The sequence below is a fragment of the Chelonus insularis genome, unplaced genomic scaffold, assembly GCF_013357705.1.
Source record: "Chelonus insularis isolate UGA/USDA-ARS -01 unplaced genomic scaffold, ASM1335770v1 contig_404_pilon, whole genome shotgun sequence".
NCBI classification, from domain to species: Eukaryota; Metazoa; Arthropoda; class Insecta; order Hymenoptera; family Braconidae; genus Chelonus; species Chelonus insularis.
In genome coordinates, this window is record NW_023276561.1 from 683,533 (window position 1) to 701,416 (window position 17,884).

The 17,884-nt window shown below is 27.1% G+C and overlaps 1 protein-coding gene across 1 annotated transcript in view; it reads right to left on the reverse strand.

Moving 5' to 3' along the window:
* Positions 1 to 17,478, reverse strand: part of LOC118069010 (probable G-protein coupled receptor 158) — a 67,760-nt gene extending 50,282 nt beyond the window's left edge. The window contains exon 1 of the mRNA XM_035086819.1: positions 15,515 to 17,478. Within this exon, the coding sequence (XP_034942710.1) occupies positions 15,515 to 16,898 (1,384 nt within the window). The 5' untranslated portion in view covers positions 16,899 to 17,478. The remainder of the gene's footprint in view (positions 1 to 15,514) is intronic.
* Positions 17,479 to 17,884: the final 406 nt, after the last annotated feature.

Genomic DNA, 17,884 nt, shown 5'->3' on the forward strand with positions numbered 1-17,884 from the left:
TTATGAAAAATAAAAATACATGTAGAGATCTCGGAGGTAATGTCTACCTATAAAATCGAACTCCTAGAGGTCATATCTTCCAGTAAACTCTGTTCAAAATGTTTTAAGCCAAAGTAATCAGAAAAAGTGTGATTTTCAGAAATGAACCAAACCCCAACTAGGTTAAAAATCAAATTGAAACTATCTTGTGATTTTAAAAAATTATAACCTGAGAAAAATTTAATACAGTTTATACTTCTCAGGTTCAATTAATTCAACTAACAGCAAATTAAAATTTTCAAACGTAATTTAATCTCATATATGTGAATAATTACGAAAGTTTTGATTCATCAAACATATGAAACTCATTATTTTTTTATCGTTGAATTTTTCTATACCTCTTCAATGTTCAAGTTTTTACTGACTCATAATTCTACATGCTTTCGCCATGGTTTACTAACTATTCTGAGAACTCTACAATTATGAATATTTAAAACAATTACTAAATGTTTCCATTGGCAATACATTTTTCTAAGAAATATTTTTAATAATTCACATTTCTGATTATTCTTCTTTTTCCTTGACATTTAGTGTTAGTTTGAACTGTGGTCAATTTCTCTGTGATTATACTGTCCTATATCTACTAGCAGGGTATCATATCGATTGTCTGCTACTATGAATATGATACATATCGATTGTCATTCAATCTATTCCTCACAATGAAATTAGAATTTAATTACAATGAAATTTTATGAATTATCACTAGACAATGATTCATCCCCCAATATAATTGCTTATGTCTTTGTTCTATACATAACAGAAGACAACATGCAACCGTCAATTTCAATGTCTACTAGAATACACCTAATTATCTAACTAACTTCGATTGGTATGATAGAGAAGTGTGAAACACAATTATACACCGATTAAATCATTTATTGCTATCAGAAATGATGTATTTACACAGATCAAATGCAATTTTAACCAATTATTCATGAAATCAGATATTTTTTTATTAAATAAATCATTTTTAACTCAACAAGACTGTGTTTATTAAATTTTCAAATTCAATATAAATATTGGAATATTTATAAAAAATTCCAACCATCAATTGAATTTTTCTGCTCTGAACAAATAAATGAAAAATAATATTGTTATAATAATTATTATTATAACGAATTTGATATGTCCGATTAAATTCTGGAATATTTAAAATTATTTTAATATGAAAAGTTTATACAGTTGCAGAGTTCCTTATGGATTTTAGGAGATTTCTTTAGAGAATAATAATTTAGATTAATGTTGCATGATGATCTAAGATCTTATTAATGATTTTCTCTAAGTTTTATTTTTTTACTTTCACATTTAATTGAATTTTTTAAAAATAAAAAAAATTTTAAATAAAATTTATAATATGAAGATTAAATTTTCTCATTCAAATTAATTATTGCTGAAATTTTACAAAAATACTAGTACTTAGATGATGAACTTATTAAAGAAAAATTACTGAAGATGTAATAGAATTTTACATTTGAAAAATCAACCTCATTAGAACAATTTCCTAATGAAAAATTCATTAGACTAAATCAATGGTGGTAAATTTGTGATGATGTGAGCGAAAAAGAATTTGTGCTCTCAACATTAGCTAATAGTCGAATAATGGATGATATATTTGCCATCTGATGCATAAAAACAAGGGTTTTAGTCAGAAAAAAAAACTCCCCTGTGTTTATCATAAAAAATTGCTGAACAAGTAAATTTCTTGTATGCGCATTACCTGCGTAACAGAGAACTCAATTTCGGTTCACAAAAGCATCTGTTCAGAATGTAATATTTGTTTATGACAATAGCACGTAAAATCAAACAAAAATGTCAAAGACAAAACGCGCATAAGAATAATAGGAATCTCAGTATGTTCAAAAGAAAAAAGGACTTGATTATAACAAAATATGTTACTTTAAATGTCAATGAAAAAGAAAAAATTCATGGAATTTATTATATTATCCTTACGATACGAGAAAAGGATGAATAAAAAATTTGTTAGAGTAAATATTCAAAATAGTTTACTTGTTTTTTTTTTTAAATCTTCCAAATTTTTAGTAAAAATTTTCATGTTAAAGACAACTCGAAAATGAAACAATTTGTGTGATTAATACATCACAGAATCTCTGAGATTCATAACAGATCATTTACAATTTTATCCAACTTAAAGTTCTAGAAGTTTATCTTTGAGTTTCTACTTTCCATTGTGGTCGCGAGTTCAGTTTATTTTCCTTAGATTATCATCTACTAACAACTTGAATTTGATACTACAAGCGACTTAATACTCTATACAGTAAAAAATGTTTTTTTAAGAACATGAATTATACATAAAACCATCAAGGTGAATAAATGTCACCATTAAATTTAATAAAAAAAAAATATCTTCATTAAAACATTAAATATCCATTAAATAATAATGAATAAATAGTTTAATACTATGATAAAAATATTTTTGCTTTAAGGATCTCCAATAAAATCTTCTTCTCTTCAATAAATAATCAATTGAATGCTCAACTATTTTTTAAATTAATTGAGCATCATACCATCAAGATGTTTTCAATAGAACAAAGTTGAAAAAAATATGAGAAATAAGTAGTGGACTTGTTGGCTGATATCCAGCATGAGTTAATTCAATAGAATATCTTCTTCAAACTATGAATAAAAGTTGAGCAGTGGATTATCAATACAATAATATTATCAATATTACTCATTCAGATGATAGTTGAACTTCAGTAAACAATATATGGAACTTCAATTTTATCCTTTATTTAATCCTCCCTGTTGGGTTTAACATTCAAGATAGAAATATTCCAATTACCTATATTTTCTATTATTTAGATTCAATATCCGGTAATACCATTCTATTTCCTTTCAATGATTTTTTTATTGAGTTTAAACATTCCAAAATATTCTTGAATCATGAATAAAAATGGAACTTATTAAAAAAAATATCGTACAACATTTTTATTGAAATAATAATCACTGCAGAACTCTATTTTTAAAAGTATGTTATTTTAACACGATTAAGTGTATTAAATACCATGTTACTTAGATTCACAGTGAATAAATTGTATTTTCTGATATTATTACTATTAATGTCGACACTGAATACTCTTCAAACTTGAAACTTACATAATTCGAATTTTGAAAGGACTTTCTGTATTTACGAAAGCTATTACTAGAGTAATAAAGTGTCGATCAAATTTTATTTATGAAAAGTTCGTGCTACATTTAATAAAAATATTATTAGCAATCTTATATAAAAAGCAAGTAAAGTGAGATGCAAATGAAGTAAATCTATGAATAAACACACTAAATAATTTGTAATTATTTATAAATAGGTGAAAAGATGTACGGTAAGAATATTCGGAATGGTAATTAAAATTAGTAAACAAAATGTCCAACTTTAGATGAGTTTAAGATATTCTGGAGGTCAGAACTCAAACTAGTGGTCAAAATTAGTGTTAGCGACAAGTTTGGACGTCATCCTCAATTAATTAAGTTTTACATAGTTTTAAATGAAGCAGATGCTTTTACTTAGTTATCTCACTCAATAACTCAATCCAGTAGATCTCGAAAGATCGATAAAATTTGATATTCTGTCGAATTCAAACTGAGTTATTCCACTTAAAGGGAACTTATTTTTTATTTTATTTAAATTAAATTCGAGGTTTATTAATAATAAAAGCTTAATTTGATGCTATTCTCTTTATGTAGTTTACATTTTTTAATTTATATATAATATTAAATAAATTACAAATTTTTTTAAGTAGTAATATCTGATTTCGTACTGACGTTGAATTAAAATTAATTTGAATCACATAAATTGTTATGAAAAGTTTTACATTCAATTTCTGCATACGAATTTTTTAATCAGTTTCAATTAATTGACATAACTATTTTGTATGAAAATAAACTTTTTCATTTTAATCTATGCCAATCATGTTAATATAATTGGAAATTCTTTATTTATTTATTTATATAAATGTAATATCTAAATGTATTAAATAGACAATATTTTTTTAATTCAAATAATTGTTTAATTATATTTCCACAATATGAATAGAAAAATCAAGTACAATATAAATTGATATTTATTTAATGGTGTTAAAATATTTAATCATGAATTGCATACTAAAATTACTGAATGTTACTTCGGAAATGTATTGTTTACTTAATTATCAATTAATTGGATTGAAAAGAGCAACATCCAGTATCACAGAGCTGTCATTGAGGGAAAAAGGATTTTATTTAACTCTAATAATAAAATTAATATAAAATAATAATAAAAATAGAATAACAATAGTAATAATAAAACATTATTTAACAAAAATGAGTGAGAATTGTTATTAAGTCAAGTAAAATTCTCCGTCAATTCATAATTTATGAGGTTTCCAAAGGTACATGTATCCATATATTTTAATCACACTTTTTCCTCTTCGAGACACTGGTTTGGAGTAAAAAAGGTGACTGTGCAAGCCAGCATGTCTACGAGTACTTTCCAAGCACCAGTTGACTTGACTAGTTTATTGTTTATTAATACGAATATGATAATTTTATACAAATGCATTAAATAAAAAATATCATTTCAATTCGAATCATTGTTTAATTTTAACATTACTAGTACAGCTATAAAAACAAACACAATAAGTACGCAATAAATTAGTGTTTATTCAGTAGACTCAAATTGAATCAAGTGCAGTTTTATTTTTAATTTTATTTCAGCTCAAGATATTTAAGACTTTGCACGTAGTTTTAAAATTGTTCTACGTGGCCTCGTGGCATGAATACTTATTCAGACTACCCTTTTAAGTGCCGTGAAGGAAGTTGAAGGTCTGATTCTCAAACGCCGGATATTCCGTGTGAGTGCATGAGATAAAGAGAGAAACGGAGAACACAAGGAGTCGAATTGCAGTCAGCGGCTAACCAAAGACATGAAGTACCGACTCGGCAAATACAACTAATGCCAAGCATGTCCAAGAGATTTTTATTCTATTCAGAAAAAGATTCGTGGCATAAGAGAATAATGCATTCAGTTTTTCCCCAAAGATTTATTTGCTCTCAGATAAGCGAGATATTATTTCAAAAAGGGGCATATAGATACTGAGGTTGATAGTGTTCACAGTTTGATTTATTAAACTAACTTTACACAATGCTCAATATACTCATGCTGCAACTAAATTTTTTATTAATATAACAAAGCAACAATAATTGTAGATTAATTAGATCGTGATAACAATGATTCAAAAGAAGAGTTGGAATTAATGAATTGTCACTAAGAATACTTTCAGCATGAATTGTAAATTCACACTGATGAATGAATTTTAAGTCTGATAACTAAATAATTAAGTATTATTTCGAGGAAAACCAAACTAAATGCAAGATGAGTGTAATCATGAGCACGTGTACATGTATTGCTTGATGAGTCTAGACTCCTTCTTAGAAGCAGATATATTTGCCAAGATTGTCACCTCAGTAGATTGGTGAATGTCCATGATCAACTTAAGTCACTTATCAAGTCGAAAAATTCAAATACTTCAGTGATTACTAAAAGTACAAGATATTTAGAAAGTTGAACTCAAACAACAAAAACTAACAAGGTAGAATGATGATGATCGAGCCTAATTATTAATCTATTGTTTTGTTTTCTTTGATTATTTTATTTTAAGCTATAGAATTTTTCATTTGTTATTTATCTGTGTTTCTATCATCAAATAGAAAAGTGCTGTTCGGTATGCTCTCGTAGCCTTGTGAAACTTGACTATTTATTGCTTTTCTTCGTGATGATAGATAACTAATGAGACAAATGAACTTGTAGGTGTGATATATTTTATTTATTAAAATGGGGTAATAAATAAAAAGATAAACGAAAAAAAAAAAAAAATAAGATTCCTTTGAAACTGAATATTTTTTAATTTCATGTAATTAATTAAATCTATCACGTTTTGATTGATTAACATTCTGAGAGTTGTATCTAATACATCAAATACAAGAAATACTTCCTATATATTTTTTATAAAAGGTTTTTGAGATAAAAGAAAAGAAAAATCTAAATTAACCACAATAAGTGGTCTCGTTCGTTAAGGTCAAAAAAGTTTGGACATTATCAGAGGAAAACTTCGATAAATGCCGAGAGAAAGAAACTACGAAAAAGCTTTGTGATGAGCACCGAGGTATATACATATATGTACAATAACAAATGTCACTAACAGCTAGTGGCTTGGCAACTCATCAAAATTTTTCATTTGTACAAATAAATTAGTTGAACCGTTAGAATATTAAATAATTACAATTCAATTAACACTCATTATCCGCATATTTATTAATTACAATCTTGTTGAGGATTAAATTGTTACGTAATATTAATTAGAAATTATTTATTGTACTGATAATAATATTTATGATAATTCTACGAATTAGTGCGTATAAACAATGATATTATGATAATATTTTGTGTAATTAAAAATATTTTAAATAATTTTGTTTATTACATCATTTAAAAATATTTAAACGTGAGAAATTACTCACTCGATTATTGAAATTAATTATTATTTATTGATAAAAGGATACTAAAATTGTATGATAACAGATAATAGTTAATTAAAATCGTCCACATAAATTTCTTGTAAAATAATTTAATTAAATCAGGTTTATACACACATTGTAAGGAATTGCCTCGATCTAATTAATCATTATTTTAAACATTTTCCATAAATTTTGAATTTAAGTTAAATTTAACAACACTGAACATTATTTTTGTATATTATAATATATTATATTATGTAATCAATGTCGCATAATAGTTTCATGTAGATATAACTAAATAAATTACTATATAATATATAATGGTAGAAGAATTTATATTCTGATAAAGATTTCATTCAAATTTGGCAAAAATCTTGTATAGGCCAATTGAATCACTTGATTCAATATCAAGAGCAGATTTGAGTAAAGTTATTGGGATTACAATACAAAAAGGATTAAAAATTTCAACAATAATCAAAAGAATGATTAATTAAATGACAGAAAAATATTTTTTCAGTGTTCTCATTTCACCTCAGCATCCGTTAAATAATTATCTGCCTATGGCTAAAGTTTTGACACATTTCAAGCATTTGTGGTTACATATTTATCAAAAAGTTTTGCAATATCTTGCTAAATTCTCGTATACTTGGAGGCCTAACTGCCAAATGGCAACCAATTGGCATACATTATTGGTTGGCAGGGTGCTAACTCTATTATTTAATGGAGCTCATAGCTAAATGTTATAAGGAATTTTAGTCAAGTCATTATGATATTCAAAATGATTTCCACTTATCTAAATATTCTGTATTTGCCTAAATATTTATTATTAAATCAAAATAAACCTCTTTTATGTTGAGTATCTATTTAAACATCAATTGAAAATAGTTTCACTACATTTGCTGGCTTTATCTGTCAACAAAAACACATTTAATTTGATGAAAAATGTTCAATTGCATTCTAAACTGAATGTTATACTAAATATTCCATTGTAAATGTACTCATGCCAGTTGTTGGTCCATATTGATCTATATAATGAAGACTTTGATAATTATTTACTAACACAGTTACTCTATCATATATTCTAACTTAATAGGAATAATTTGTTAAATATCATGACGAATTGTTACAAATTCTCAATATTTTTGTATTGATCATTATTTATTTACTCTCCGCCAATATTCCATTTATAGGGATCGTCTATTGGAAGACACAAGTACAGCAAAGAAACATTTCTTCTATTTTTTTACATTCACACACGCATACAGCATAATCCAATGATGGAATAACAAGAAAGATAGACGCATGAATAAACTTGTCAAGTAACGATATATAACGACAAGATATTGGCTGTAAATGTTATTGCGAGACGTAGATACTGGTAAGAAAGTACATTTATACATACGTATTTGCACTCACATATACTTTCCATGGAAAAGTCCTAGATATACGAGAATTATATTGTAGGAGAAAATGAAGATTACTTGGAAATGACGGTAGCAGCAATTTCCATCAGATTTTTCAATCAATACTCGTAACTCTGATGAATCTATCCGGACATTGCATTTTAGATTGACACAATAAAAATTTAATGAACTTCTTACTTAATGTTTTTGAATTAATTTAGATCTGACAATTTTCGAATAAAATTATTGTCATTATTCTATTCTTTTAAAATAAAGTAATGGACAATTGAATACTCCACAATATAAATTCACTGTTTTGGAATGAAATTTTACTGCTTCCAATTATGAATGAGAAAATACGATAAACCCAGTAGAATTTGACAGTTTGGAATAGTTTAAATTCTAACTATTTAAGTTAAATGTGATTTATTATATTATTTAGCGGAATACTGCTGGAAAGAAAATTATATTTCATGGAATTGTGATGATGTAAAGAAAAATCATAATTACTATATTATTATTTCATTTAAACATTGCTATGAGATACCTTTTATTTTTTAATATAATACCTGATTATTATTTTTGTGAATAAAAAATTAATATGTAAAATTAATTTACTAAAAACTTTACCTAGAAAAAATAATATTGTAGGTATAAGCTAAAATTAGATGAAATGAATTACATTAACTTCTTTTACAAAATTTGAAATTCACATTATTTAAAAATTTTTTTTTAAACAGAAAAAAAATTACTGACCTAAATTTGATCAAATTACATCAAAACTATAGGGTGAAGTTCTGAAAACCGAAACCCCCGAATTGGTATCAAATTTTTACCAGATATTCTATTGTATACCAGAAGACAATACCTAAAAGAATTTTTGGCAATTCAAAGTTGAAAAATAAAAAAGAAAATTTTGTTTGATCTTTCAATTCTTTCGACTTCAATAGTTAGATTCATTGACACTGGAAATCCATGTGAATTAAATTGATTCGAATAGAATGCTTTTGATAGTGAAATTCCATACACAAACTCTTGCATTTTATCGTCATCACTTTTTATAAACTTCAAGGTGTGTTAAATAGAGTAGGGGAAAAATGGTCGTAATTTTCACATGAGTTCATTGTACTTTAAAAAGATTTATTAAATCCATTTCCATTTGAGTCGCCAAAAAATTAGAGTCCCTTGAAATAGAGTCTGGCAAGACGACGTCATATTGCTCGAGTCTTGCCTAAAGTCCCATAAAAACCTAAGGGACTCTGCTTTAAGTATTTCTTTCTCTTGCGAAAATAATAAAATATTTTTGCAAAATTATTTTTAAATAATTCTGGTAATCATGTCAATAGATTACCATAAAAAAATTTTATTTGCATATTTCGACCTTTTATAATAACTTTTTTGTATGTTAAAAAAAAATTATTTCTATTAAGTTAATAAATTGTGGAAAAAATTTTAAATATTATTAAACTAACTAAATCTAAATAACTACATTTCCAATATCAATGGGTTTACCATTACCATAAATAAAATGTAATATCAATGTGATCATTTATTGAAGCTTGTGAATTCCATAAAATAATTCGATTTAATTCATTTGTGATTGAATTGATATCATATACAATTACTAATTATAGACAGTGAGCAAATATCAATATTATTATAACGAAAGAACATTTCATTGTTTTATTTTAAAATAATACGAAAGATAAAATTTTTTCAAAAATAAAAGGGAAGTATTCTTTTTAAGAGCAAATGAATAGTGGAAGAGGCTGTCACTTGTATAATGCAAGTTGGATTAAAGATCACAGTGAAGAAAATAATTTCACCGAATGAAGAAAATATCAATCAATTTCTCAAACTTTTCAGCTGTAACACTCCATTGAACCTAAGCTAGATAGACGAATTTCAGACCATTTTCATGTTTGAAGCATTAATGAATCGATCAATCCACAAATTTCAAGTAAATGGAATTCCATATGTAACTTTGAAGTCTAATCTCACCATTCGATTTAATTGATTTAATTATTGTTGTCTAAATTACTCTATTATTGAAGAAATGAATGATCGCAAGAATGAAACCTTTCGCACTACTAATTTGTATATCCAATTACTCAGAAATGATCGTTAAATGCCAATTTTGATTAAAAGCACTATAGAGATACTGCTCCATCAAAACGTGCGAATTCGCCAACAAAGACTGATGGAATCACTATGATTCAAATCAAATTTCGCGATCGACAGATTAGAACAAGTTGAGGTTTTGCCACCATTTCCGATAGATATGTCCAACCGCATTCAACCACATTTATTAAATACCGAAGGGCATTATTTCATGTTAGACTTTTTTTAATTAAGAAAACCACTCACATGAATTAAAAAATCCATTCCTTTTATATTTCTAGGGCACTCAATTCTCAAATATATTTCAAATAAATTATCTGACCTTTTTTCAATTATGAAAAATATTGAAGGAGAAAATTTAACAAAAAAATATATTAATGATTCCATTGAAAAAGAAACTCTGTTTTAGAGAAGACTTTGCATTTATTTCTCAACTCATATATGGTTTAAACATTATAATTGTTCTCTGATTAAATCATTCTGGAGACTACACAAAGTGTATGTTTTAATTAATGAAACAATTAACATATCATATTTATTACAAAGCGTGTTTATATTCGTATTGTCTCTTTTATAATTAAATTCATCACAACAATTTTTGTCTTCCTTCAACATCATCACTTGAAGTGACAAAAGAAGTTATTCAAATATTCTCCGTCGTAAAAACAAATTTGGTTTCGCTTCAGGCAGAGAAATTTATATTAAAAATCACCATAAATTTGATGGTAATTTGGTGCCAGTGCAGTGTAAGGGTAAAAATTACTATACACATTGTAAAAATTACTAAACTGCATAGTAATTGTTTTAGAGTAAAATTACAGTAAAATTACCATCAAATTTATGGTGATTTTTCCTATACATTTCTCTACGTGTTTGTCAAATTAATCTTTTTTTAAAACAGAGGTAAAAAAATATTTCTATCTAACAGTGAATTTTGAGTTTCAGTAAGTAATTGTTTTATTGTGACATTTTTTTAATAATCAAATTTCTATAATAACTAAAAATTCGCTGTTGAATAAAAATATTTATACTTTTGTATTTCTAAACATTAACTTGTCATTTATCTTTTCTGATGAATTGTTATTACCTTCATTTACTTTAAAGTAACCAAAGTAAATTCATTCATATTTTTTTTTATGTAACTTCAATGATCTCAACTTTCAGCATTTTATTGCATGCATTTACTTTATGCACATTATTTATATACATATAATGATGCTCTAAGTACTTTCAGTCATTAGTCTTTCATTTTTAACATTTCTTGAATACAAAGCTGTCTTTTTTGTGAAATACATTTCACGCATTATCTTTTAAAATATATGTACAATATAAAACATAAATACTCGAATGTAAATACTGAAGAAACACTTCATAAACACGATAATTAAGTATTATTATCATAGTGCTTAATTATAGTGTCATCTGCAAAAACAGATTTATGTACATAATAACGCATACAAAATGCGTGACTATCTACTAAAGTATCGTTCTATATTCGTGTTTTATCCGATAGTAAACATAATTAGCTTTTCACACCAAATCGGTATAAATCTTGGCATATTAATATCAAAGTAAGCAAATCCGCATAAAACTCTATTTGTAAAGTGTCTTTACTGCTAAAAAACATTAAAATTTTAAAGTTTTTGCTGTGTATACTTGTACTACATTTTCTAACATCATATGTTCACAATCGTGTTCTTGTTACCTTCATACTCTGCATATTTATGGTTTTGCTACTGGAAGGGTCATATTACCCTCGGTAAATTTACCTGGAAAAGCTAGTGAAGCTCTGAGTTTTCCAAAGTACACAATCCGCATAAGATGCAAATAAGATGAAAAATGTAATTCAAGAAAAAAATTATGACAAGTAGTGTAGTAGTACGAGCTGTAATTTGAACACGTGGGTAGTCTTTAACATTACCTTGTTTACAATATCAACTATTTTCAAATAAATTGGTAGAAAATTTTGTTAGAAATGATAAAAAATATTTTTACTATGACAAATAAATTATTGCTGTTTTTAAAAGTGTCATAGAAATAACATGAATACTTGATATGAAACAAGATTTGAAAAGTTTTCTTGAAAAATTAGGAAGCTTATGGTGCATCAGTGTGTTGGTAAATTCAATTTATTCCAAAGAGTAAATAATTACCGATAAAATTAGGAAATGTTAAATAGGATTAAAAAATACGGTATACGGCAGTGAGGTAATCGAATATTGAACTTGCTAGTTTCCAATAATCTATAACCACAAGTTTCTTTTTTGCCATCCTTTCTGCCTTATTATTTCTTTGAATCTAATTCTATATTTCCTGACTTGCATACCTCTTTTTGGCTACAACCTATTCACCTTTCGACCTCGCCAATTTCACTGGAATTATTTTTCCCTGACGTCAAAGATATCTAACTCCCTCAACTATTTTAATTCTATTTCACTCTATTTTCTTTTCCTTTATTCAACTTCATAGGGCGATAAACTGAATAAATTTTAATATTTTAGACCATTGATTATCATCGTTACAAAAACTTTCCTTACTAACGGTTTTATTTTAGCTTCAATAGACTCCATTTCTATAAATGGAATGAAATATTTCAACATTTGCTAGCACATAAGTATGCGATATAGTGAGAAATTTCGCTGGCGTCACTCGTTAATTAATAACGGATTTTCAAAATGTTAACTACTAGATGGGTTGTCACTCGGGATAAAATAAGCTAGAAGTCCTTGCCACCACAAATCGATGACATGGCACAAATATAGACTTCCGTTATTACTTCGATGAATATATAGTGATATAAGTTATCAGCTGCACTCTCTATTAATCGCAACTGACGGAGTTCTCGTCAAATTTAATTTAACTTCTTGTGACTAATTAACTTATTAAATCGGAATAGATTTATACATTTTTTGCTCCATTATCATTTATATTCAAATTTCTACTATTCTATATATCACTTGAGAATTTCTTGTCAGCCTTTTTGCGGCATCTTAAATCAAAATAATTATTTGAATTTAATTATTAAGTATTAGAAACTTTCGTCTATAAATTTAAAATCAATTCCATCTCTTGATGACAATTTGAAAGAAAAATGACTTTTATCATATCTATAATGTAAATTTTCTATATATTACAATGCTATATAAAGTTATTTGACTACAAAGTTGCTGTTTAAGTTTTTGATAAGATACCAAATGAACGTAGGAATATATAATTTTCAGTTTAATGTATTCGTTTCAAATGATAATATAGTGTAGATGATATTCTCACGATTTAATCATTAATAAATATTCAAAAGGAAATATATCGTAGAAAAAAAGTATCACTTTACATAGTGTAGTGAATAATTTAATCTCTGCAGAAAGTATTATTTTTAAAAAGAATGTGTATTATATTATTATCTTGCAGATTAAAATTTCAAGATTGCACGTATAAATTATATTTTATTTTTCTTTCAACCACTAATCTCATAATTTTAAAAGAATAGCACATTATTGAGATTCTTAATGTTTTCTCCTTTAACTATTGATTTACAATAAAATTTTCTATACTATTTGAAATTAATACTATCGAAAGTTTCAACAAGGCATTCATCTTTTTTATCTCAAAAGATGGACTTCAAAACAATATCATTATGCTTGAGAAAATATAATTAAAATGTAAAGAATGTTATTCTTGTTGGTAGCGTAAGAATACTACTGTCAGCAAGTTCATTCTCAACTTGGATAAATTTAACTAATACTTAACTGTTTACCCTGGAAAAAAAACTATCCTCAAATCAAGTTGATATTTTCAATGTTTTACGATATATTTCCAACTGAATATTTATATCAATGATAAAACTGTAAGAATGCTATCTAGGCTTCATTATAATTGCAATGAGCTTTCTTAGAATAATTATTGATACATTAAATAAAAAAATGTAATGATTTAGAGATATTTTAGTAATTAGTTTGAAATGAAGCATATGAATATTCTTAAATAAAAACTACAATGTTATAAATTAAGAATAACTATTAAAAATTATAGATTCAGAATATTGAGTATATTTTTTTGAATTGAGGACAATTAACTTGCTTCCTTTCTTTCAATGTACAAACGAATACATACTTGTATTGTTTAATATTTCTACCTATACCAGTATAATTAAATACTTCAACGATTGCTATTTACAAATCTCCAATAAAAAAAAAAGAGGAAAAAAAAGGAAAGCATAAAATCTGGATTTTCATAAATACATTATTAAAATATGGATGAGGTAAAATAGATTTACATCTTGGTTTAAGTAAAATCAATAAAAAAATATTCATCCATTTTGATATTAATATTTAACACCATATCATACTGGAATTAAATATAATATAGTTATTCTCATATTGTTAATCAAAATTGTTCGATGTAATTATAATTTATTTATACTTTTAACCATAATTTACCTACAAATAATATTTTTAAAATTAATTTTCTCAAGCTACATGAAAAAGTATTTGCAGCATAACTCATTCCAGGTTTGAAAATGTTATTCATATTATTTTGATCCAATTAATTTTATTCAATTACTTTATCCTGATCTATTGAAATTAATAATTCAACAATTTATAGATAAAAATCTTGTTATTTCAAATGGATTACAAAATAGAAAAAAGTGTATAATTCTATCAAATAAAATATCCCCATAATTATAACATATGAAAAATTAATCATAAATTAGTTTTAATTCCATCGCATTCCATTACCACTATCGAATAGATGAAATCTGCGTTATGCTTTTAATTATCATTTAAATTTAAATAGTGATCAAAAATAAATAAATAAATCATCAATCATTACCACTATAATTATACATGTTGAAAAGTGCCTAATAATGAGTTAATGAATCTACCAAATACTCTTCTACTTCATTGCATGTGGCATTCAAACAACCAAATATGTCTTCTAACACTTAATTACTTTCAATGTCACTTTTCCTACCAGAATAAAAGCTTTATGTATACAATAAATCTCTGCCATGTTCATTTGCACTGCGGAAACTTTCACAGTGAGGGATTTCTAGGTAAGGAATCTCAAAACTTTAGACATTCATTTGTGATGTCGAGCATAGGAAATTACAATTAGTTAAGCGAAGAAAAGAACGGTTCCTATCAAATAAGTTCATTTTAATTCTGCTAATTTTTTTGTTATCACACATCTAACATCTAAAATATCAGCTTTACTGAGAAGATGATAAAAATGCAGTCTTGAAGTAATTTTTTTAATTAAATTTTGTCTTCAATGAAAGGAAAAAATAATTAAAATTTCACAGAGAAGCAAGAAAACCTTGTGGATCTTAGCTTTTTATAGATTATACTTGGTTTTGTTCAGCAGTTAACATACTTAAATTTCCTTCATTGATTATTTTCAATTCGATCAATAATATAAAAAAATAATGTTTGTTCTCGACTTACCCCGACTAAATTGGTTATTGTTGGCGATAACCTTTTCAGCATTTTTCCTGGCTATATAAAACCACTCACTGCTGTTACTCAAGTATTTATACTCTACAGCCAGGTCCTTGACAAGAATACCATCTTGATCTTGAAGACGATGAGCAAATGGACAATAAAGCCAACGATCTCTGTATTGCATTTTATCGTAACAATTTCCAGCTGCAAATATATCTTCATCAAACTCCACCATCGATAACACACTGGCATGAAGAAGATATTCTGATGAAAGCATTACTTCTGGAGCATACTTCCACAATCTAGTCAACATATTGGCTCGATTTACAGCAAAGTTTGCTTCCAGTCTAAACCTTTCCTGGGCGTACTGATCCACCACGCCTTCGCCAAGATTTAGATCCGTTCCAGCAGTGCAATTCTCACCAAGTAGATGCTGATTCTCTATTATTCTTAAGAAGCGTGTAACAATGTCCACTTGAACACTCTGCTTATCTGGCTTTTTTGTCGTCCCATCTGCAATTGATTTATCGTTAGCATCGTCGTCGTTCACATGAACTAATTCATTAGTCCAATTCTTGTTTTGTTCCACGCCATAACCGTAATCTTCTAGGGTAGACTTTTCAGCAAACTCATTTGAATTTCTTTCATCAACAGGGCTGTGTATTACCATTCCATAAATATTCTCATTCCTCGTAATGTTCTCTCCAACATCTGCCACTTTGATAAATTTTGGCTTTTTATTTCTACCATCAGTTATTTTGTAAAGCTGTTGAAAGGTATTACCACGGCGTTTTATTTCCTCTTTATTTGTCACGTGGCCGAAGTTAGTTGAGTGTAAAATACTCCGCGACAAATTGGCAGTCGAGTTAGCGAGTGTCGAGTCTTCGAAATCTATATCTTCATAAATAGTATCGTTGATATATGCTCCAGTTAGTTTTGAGTAAATTGAGTCAACATCGTCATCAACTACTACCTTGTCTTCATCGTGTATGGCAGAAATTTTGTAACTTGGAGTTTGAGAAAATACTTTAGAAATCGATTGAATTAATTTAGTATCTCCAACTTTTTTTGATCTGCCAAAATGACCGCGTGACCTTCCATGCCTTATCTGAAGCTTCTCAACGTTGGTTTCCGTTACAACAAAGTGTTCTCCATCACTTGATTCTTTTTGCTCCTCCAACTGTTGCGACCTTCGTGCGTTCATAGACACTCTTGACACAGGAAATTTAACATCTTGAGTCGTCAATCGACGATCGATGAACAGAGGTTTGTGGATCTGTTGATGACGGAGTAGCTCCTTAGGTTTGTCAATTGAAGTCTTCTCAAATGCGAATATGAGGACACTCAACAAAATTGTCAGGGGTATTGCAAAGTGTTGGAGACTCATAGTTAATTATTCTAGCTCTACAATCGATTAAACTATTCTCACATAACTATCTTTTCTACTATCCAAGGCCATGTATGACCTTGAAAAAGATCTAGGACTACTTGGTAAATTCATTTCATTCCTTAGCAGACACCTACAAAGATCTACAATAGCACAAGTGTCAAATGAAACTCCAACTTTGTGCCCATAAATCACAGTAATGAATGTTACACTTGGGTAATGTTTCTACACATTGATTTTATCATCAACTATGTATCAATAATTTCAATAATTTATTATTTTATTGGCATCTTAAAATATCCTTACACTTTCGGTCAATCTTATCATTCACTTGAATTTTTTCAATATAGAAATTACAGCTTATTAGCCATGATAGTTGGAGCATTGTTTAGAGTGATGAAAAATAGTTTGCATAGAATGAAATTTTTAATTTAATAAAATTAGTTTAATTGTGTTTTGTATTAAAAATAAAATCAATTGCCATCATAAAAAATAATTTTTTTTTTTTATCATTTATGATATATTTTATTTATACGAATGAAAAAATTGGACCAAGTCACGAGAATGAGCTTGCACTTGGATCGCACGCGGCGCCAGACTGAGGGATGAAACTTACTACCCTGCTAAACATTTAACGAAAGAAGATACAGGGCGCATGTCTCACCCGGTATATTTTATTAGAACAAACAGCTGCTTGTTTTTACGTGCAATGCAAGCACATCATTCGATTAAGTATACTTTCTCACCTTTTGTTTCTTTCAAATTTTCCCCTTATCAGAGAAATACCAAAAAAAATTTATAGAAATTCTCTATGAATTTCTGACGCGTATAGTCTACTGAACAGAACTCATATTGTTTCATGTCTACTTTGTGAATTTTGAAATATAATTATATAGAATTATATAGAAAGGATAAAATTATCTGTAAATTTCTATAATAATGAAGTTTTACAACTAATAAAAGAATAAAAATATTTATAAACATAT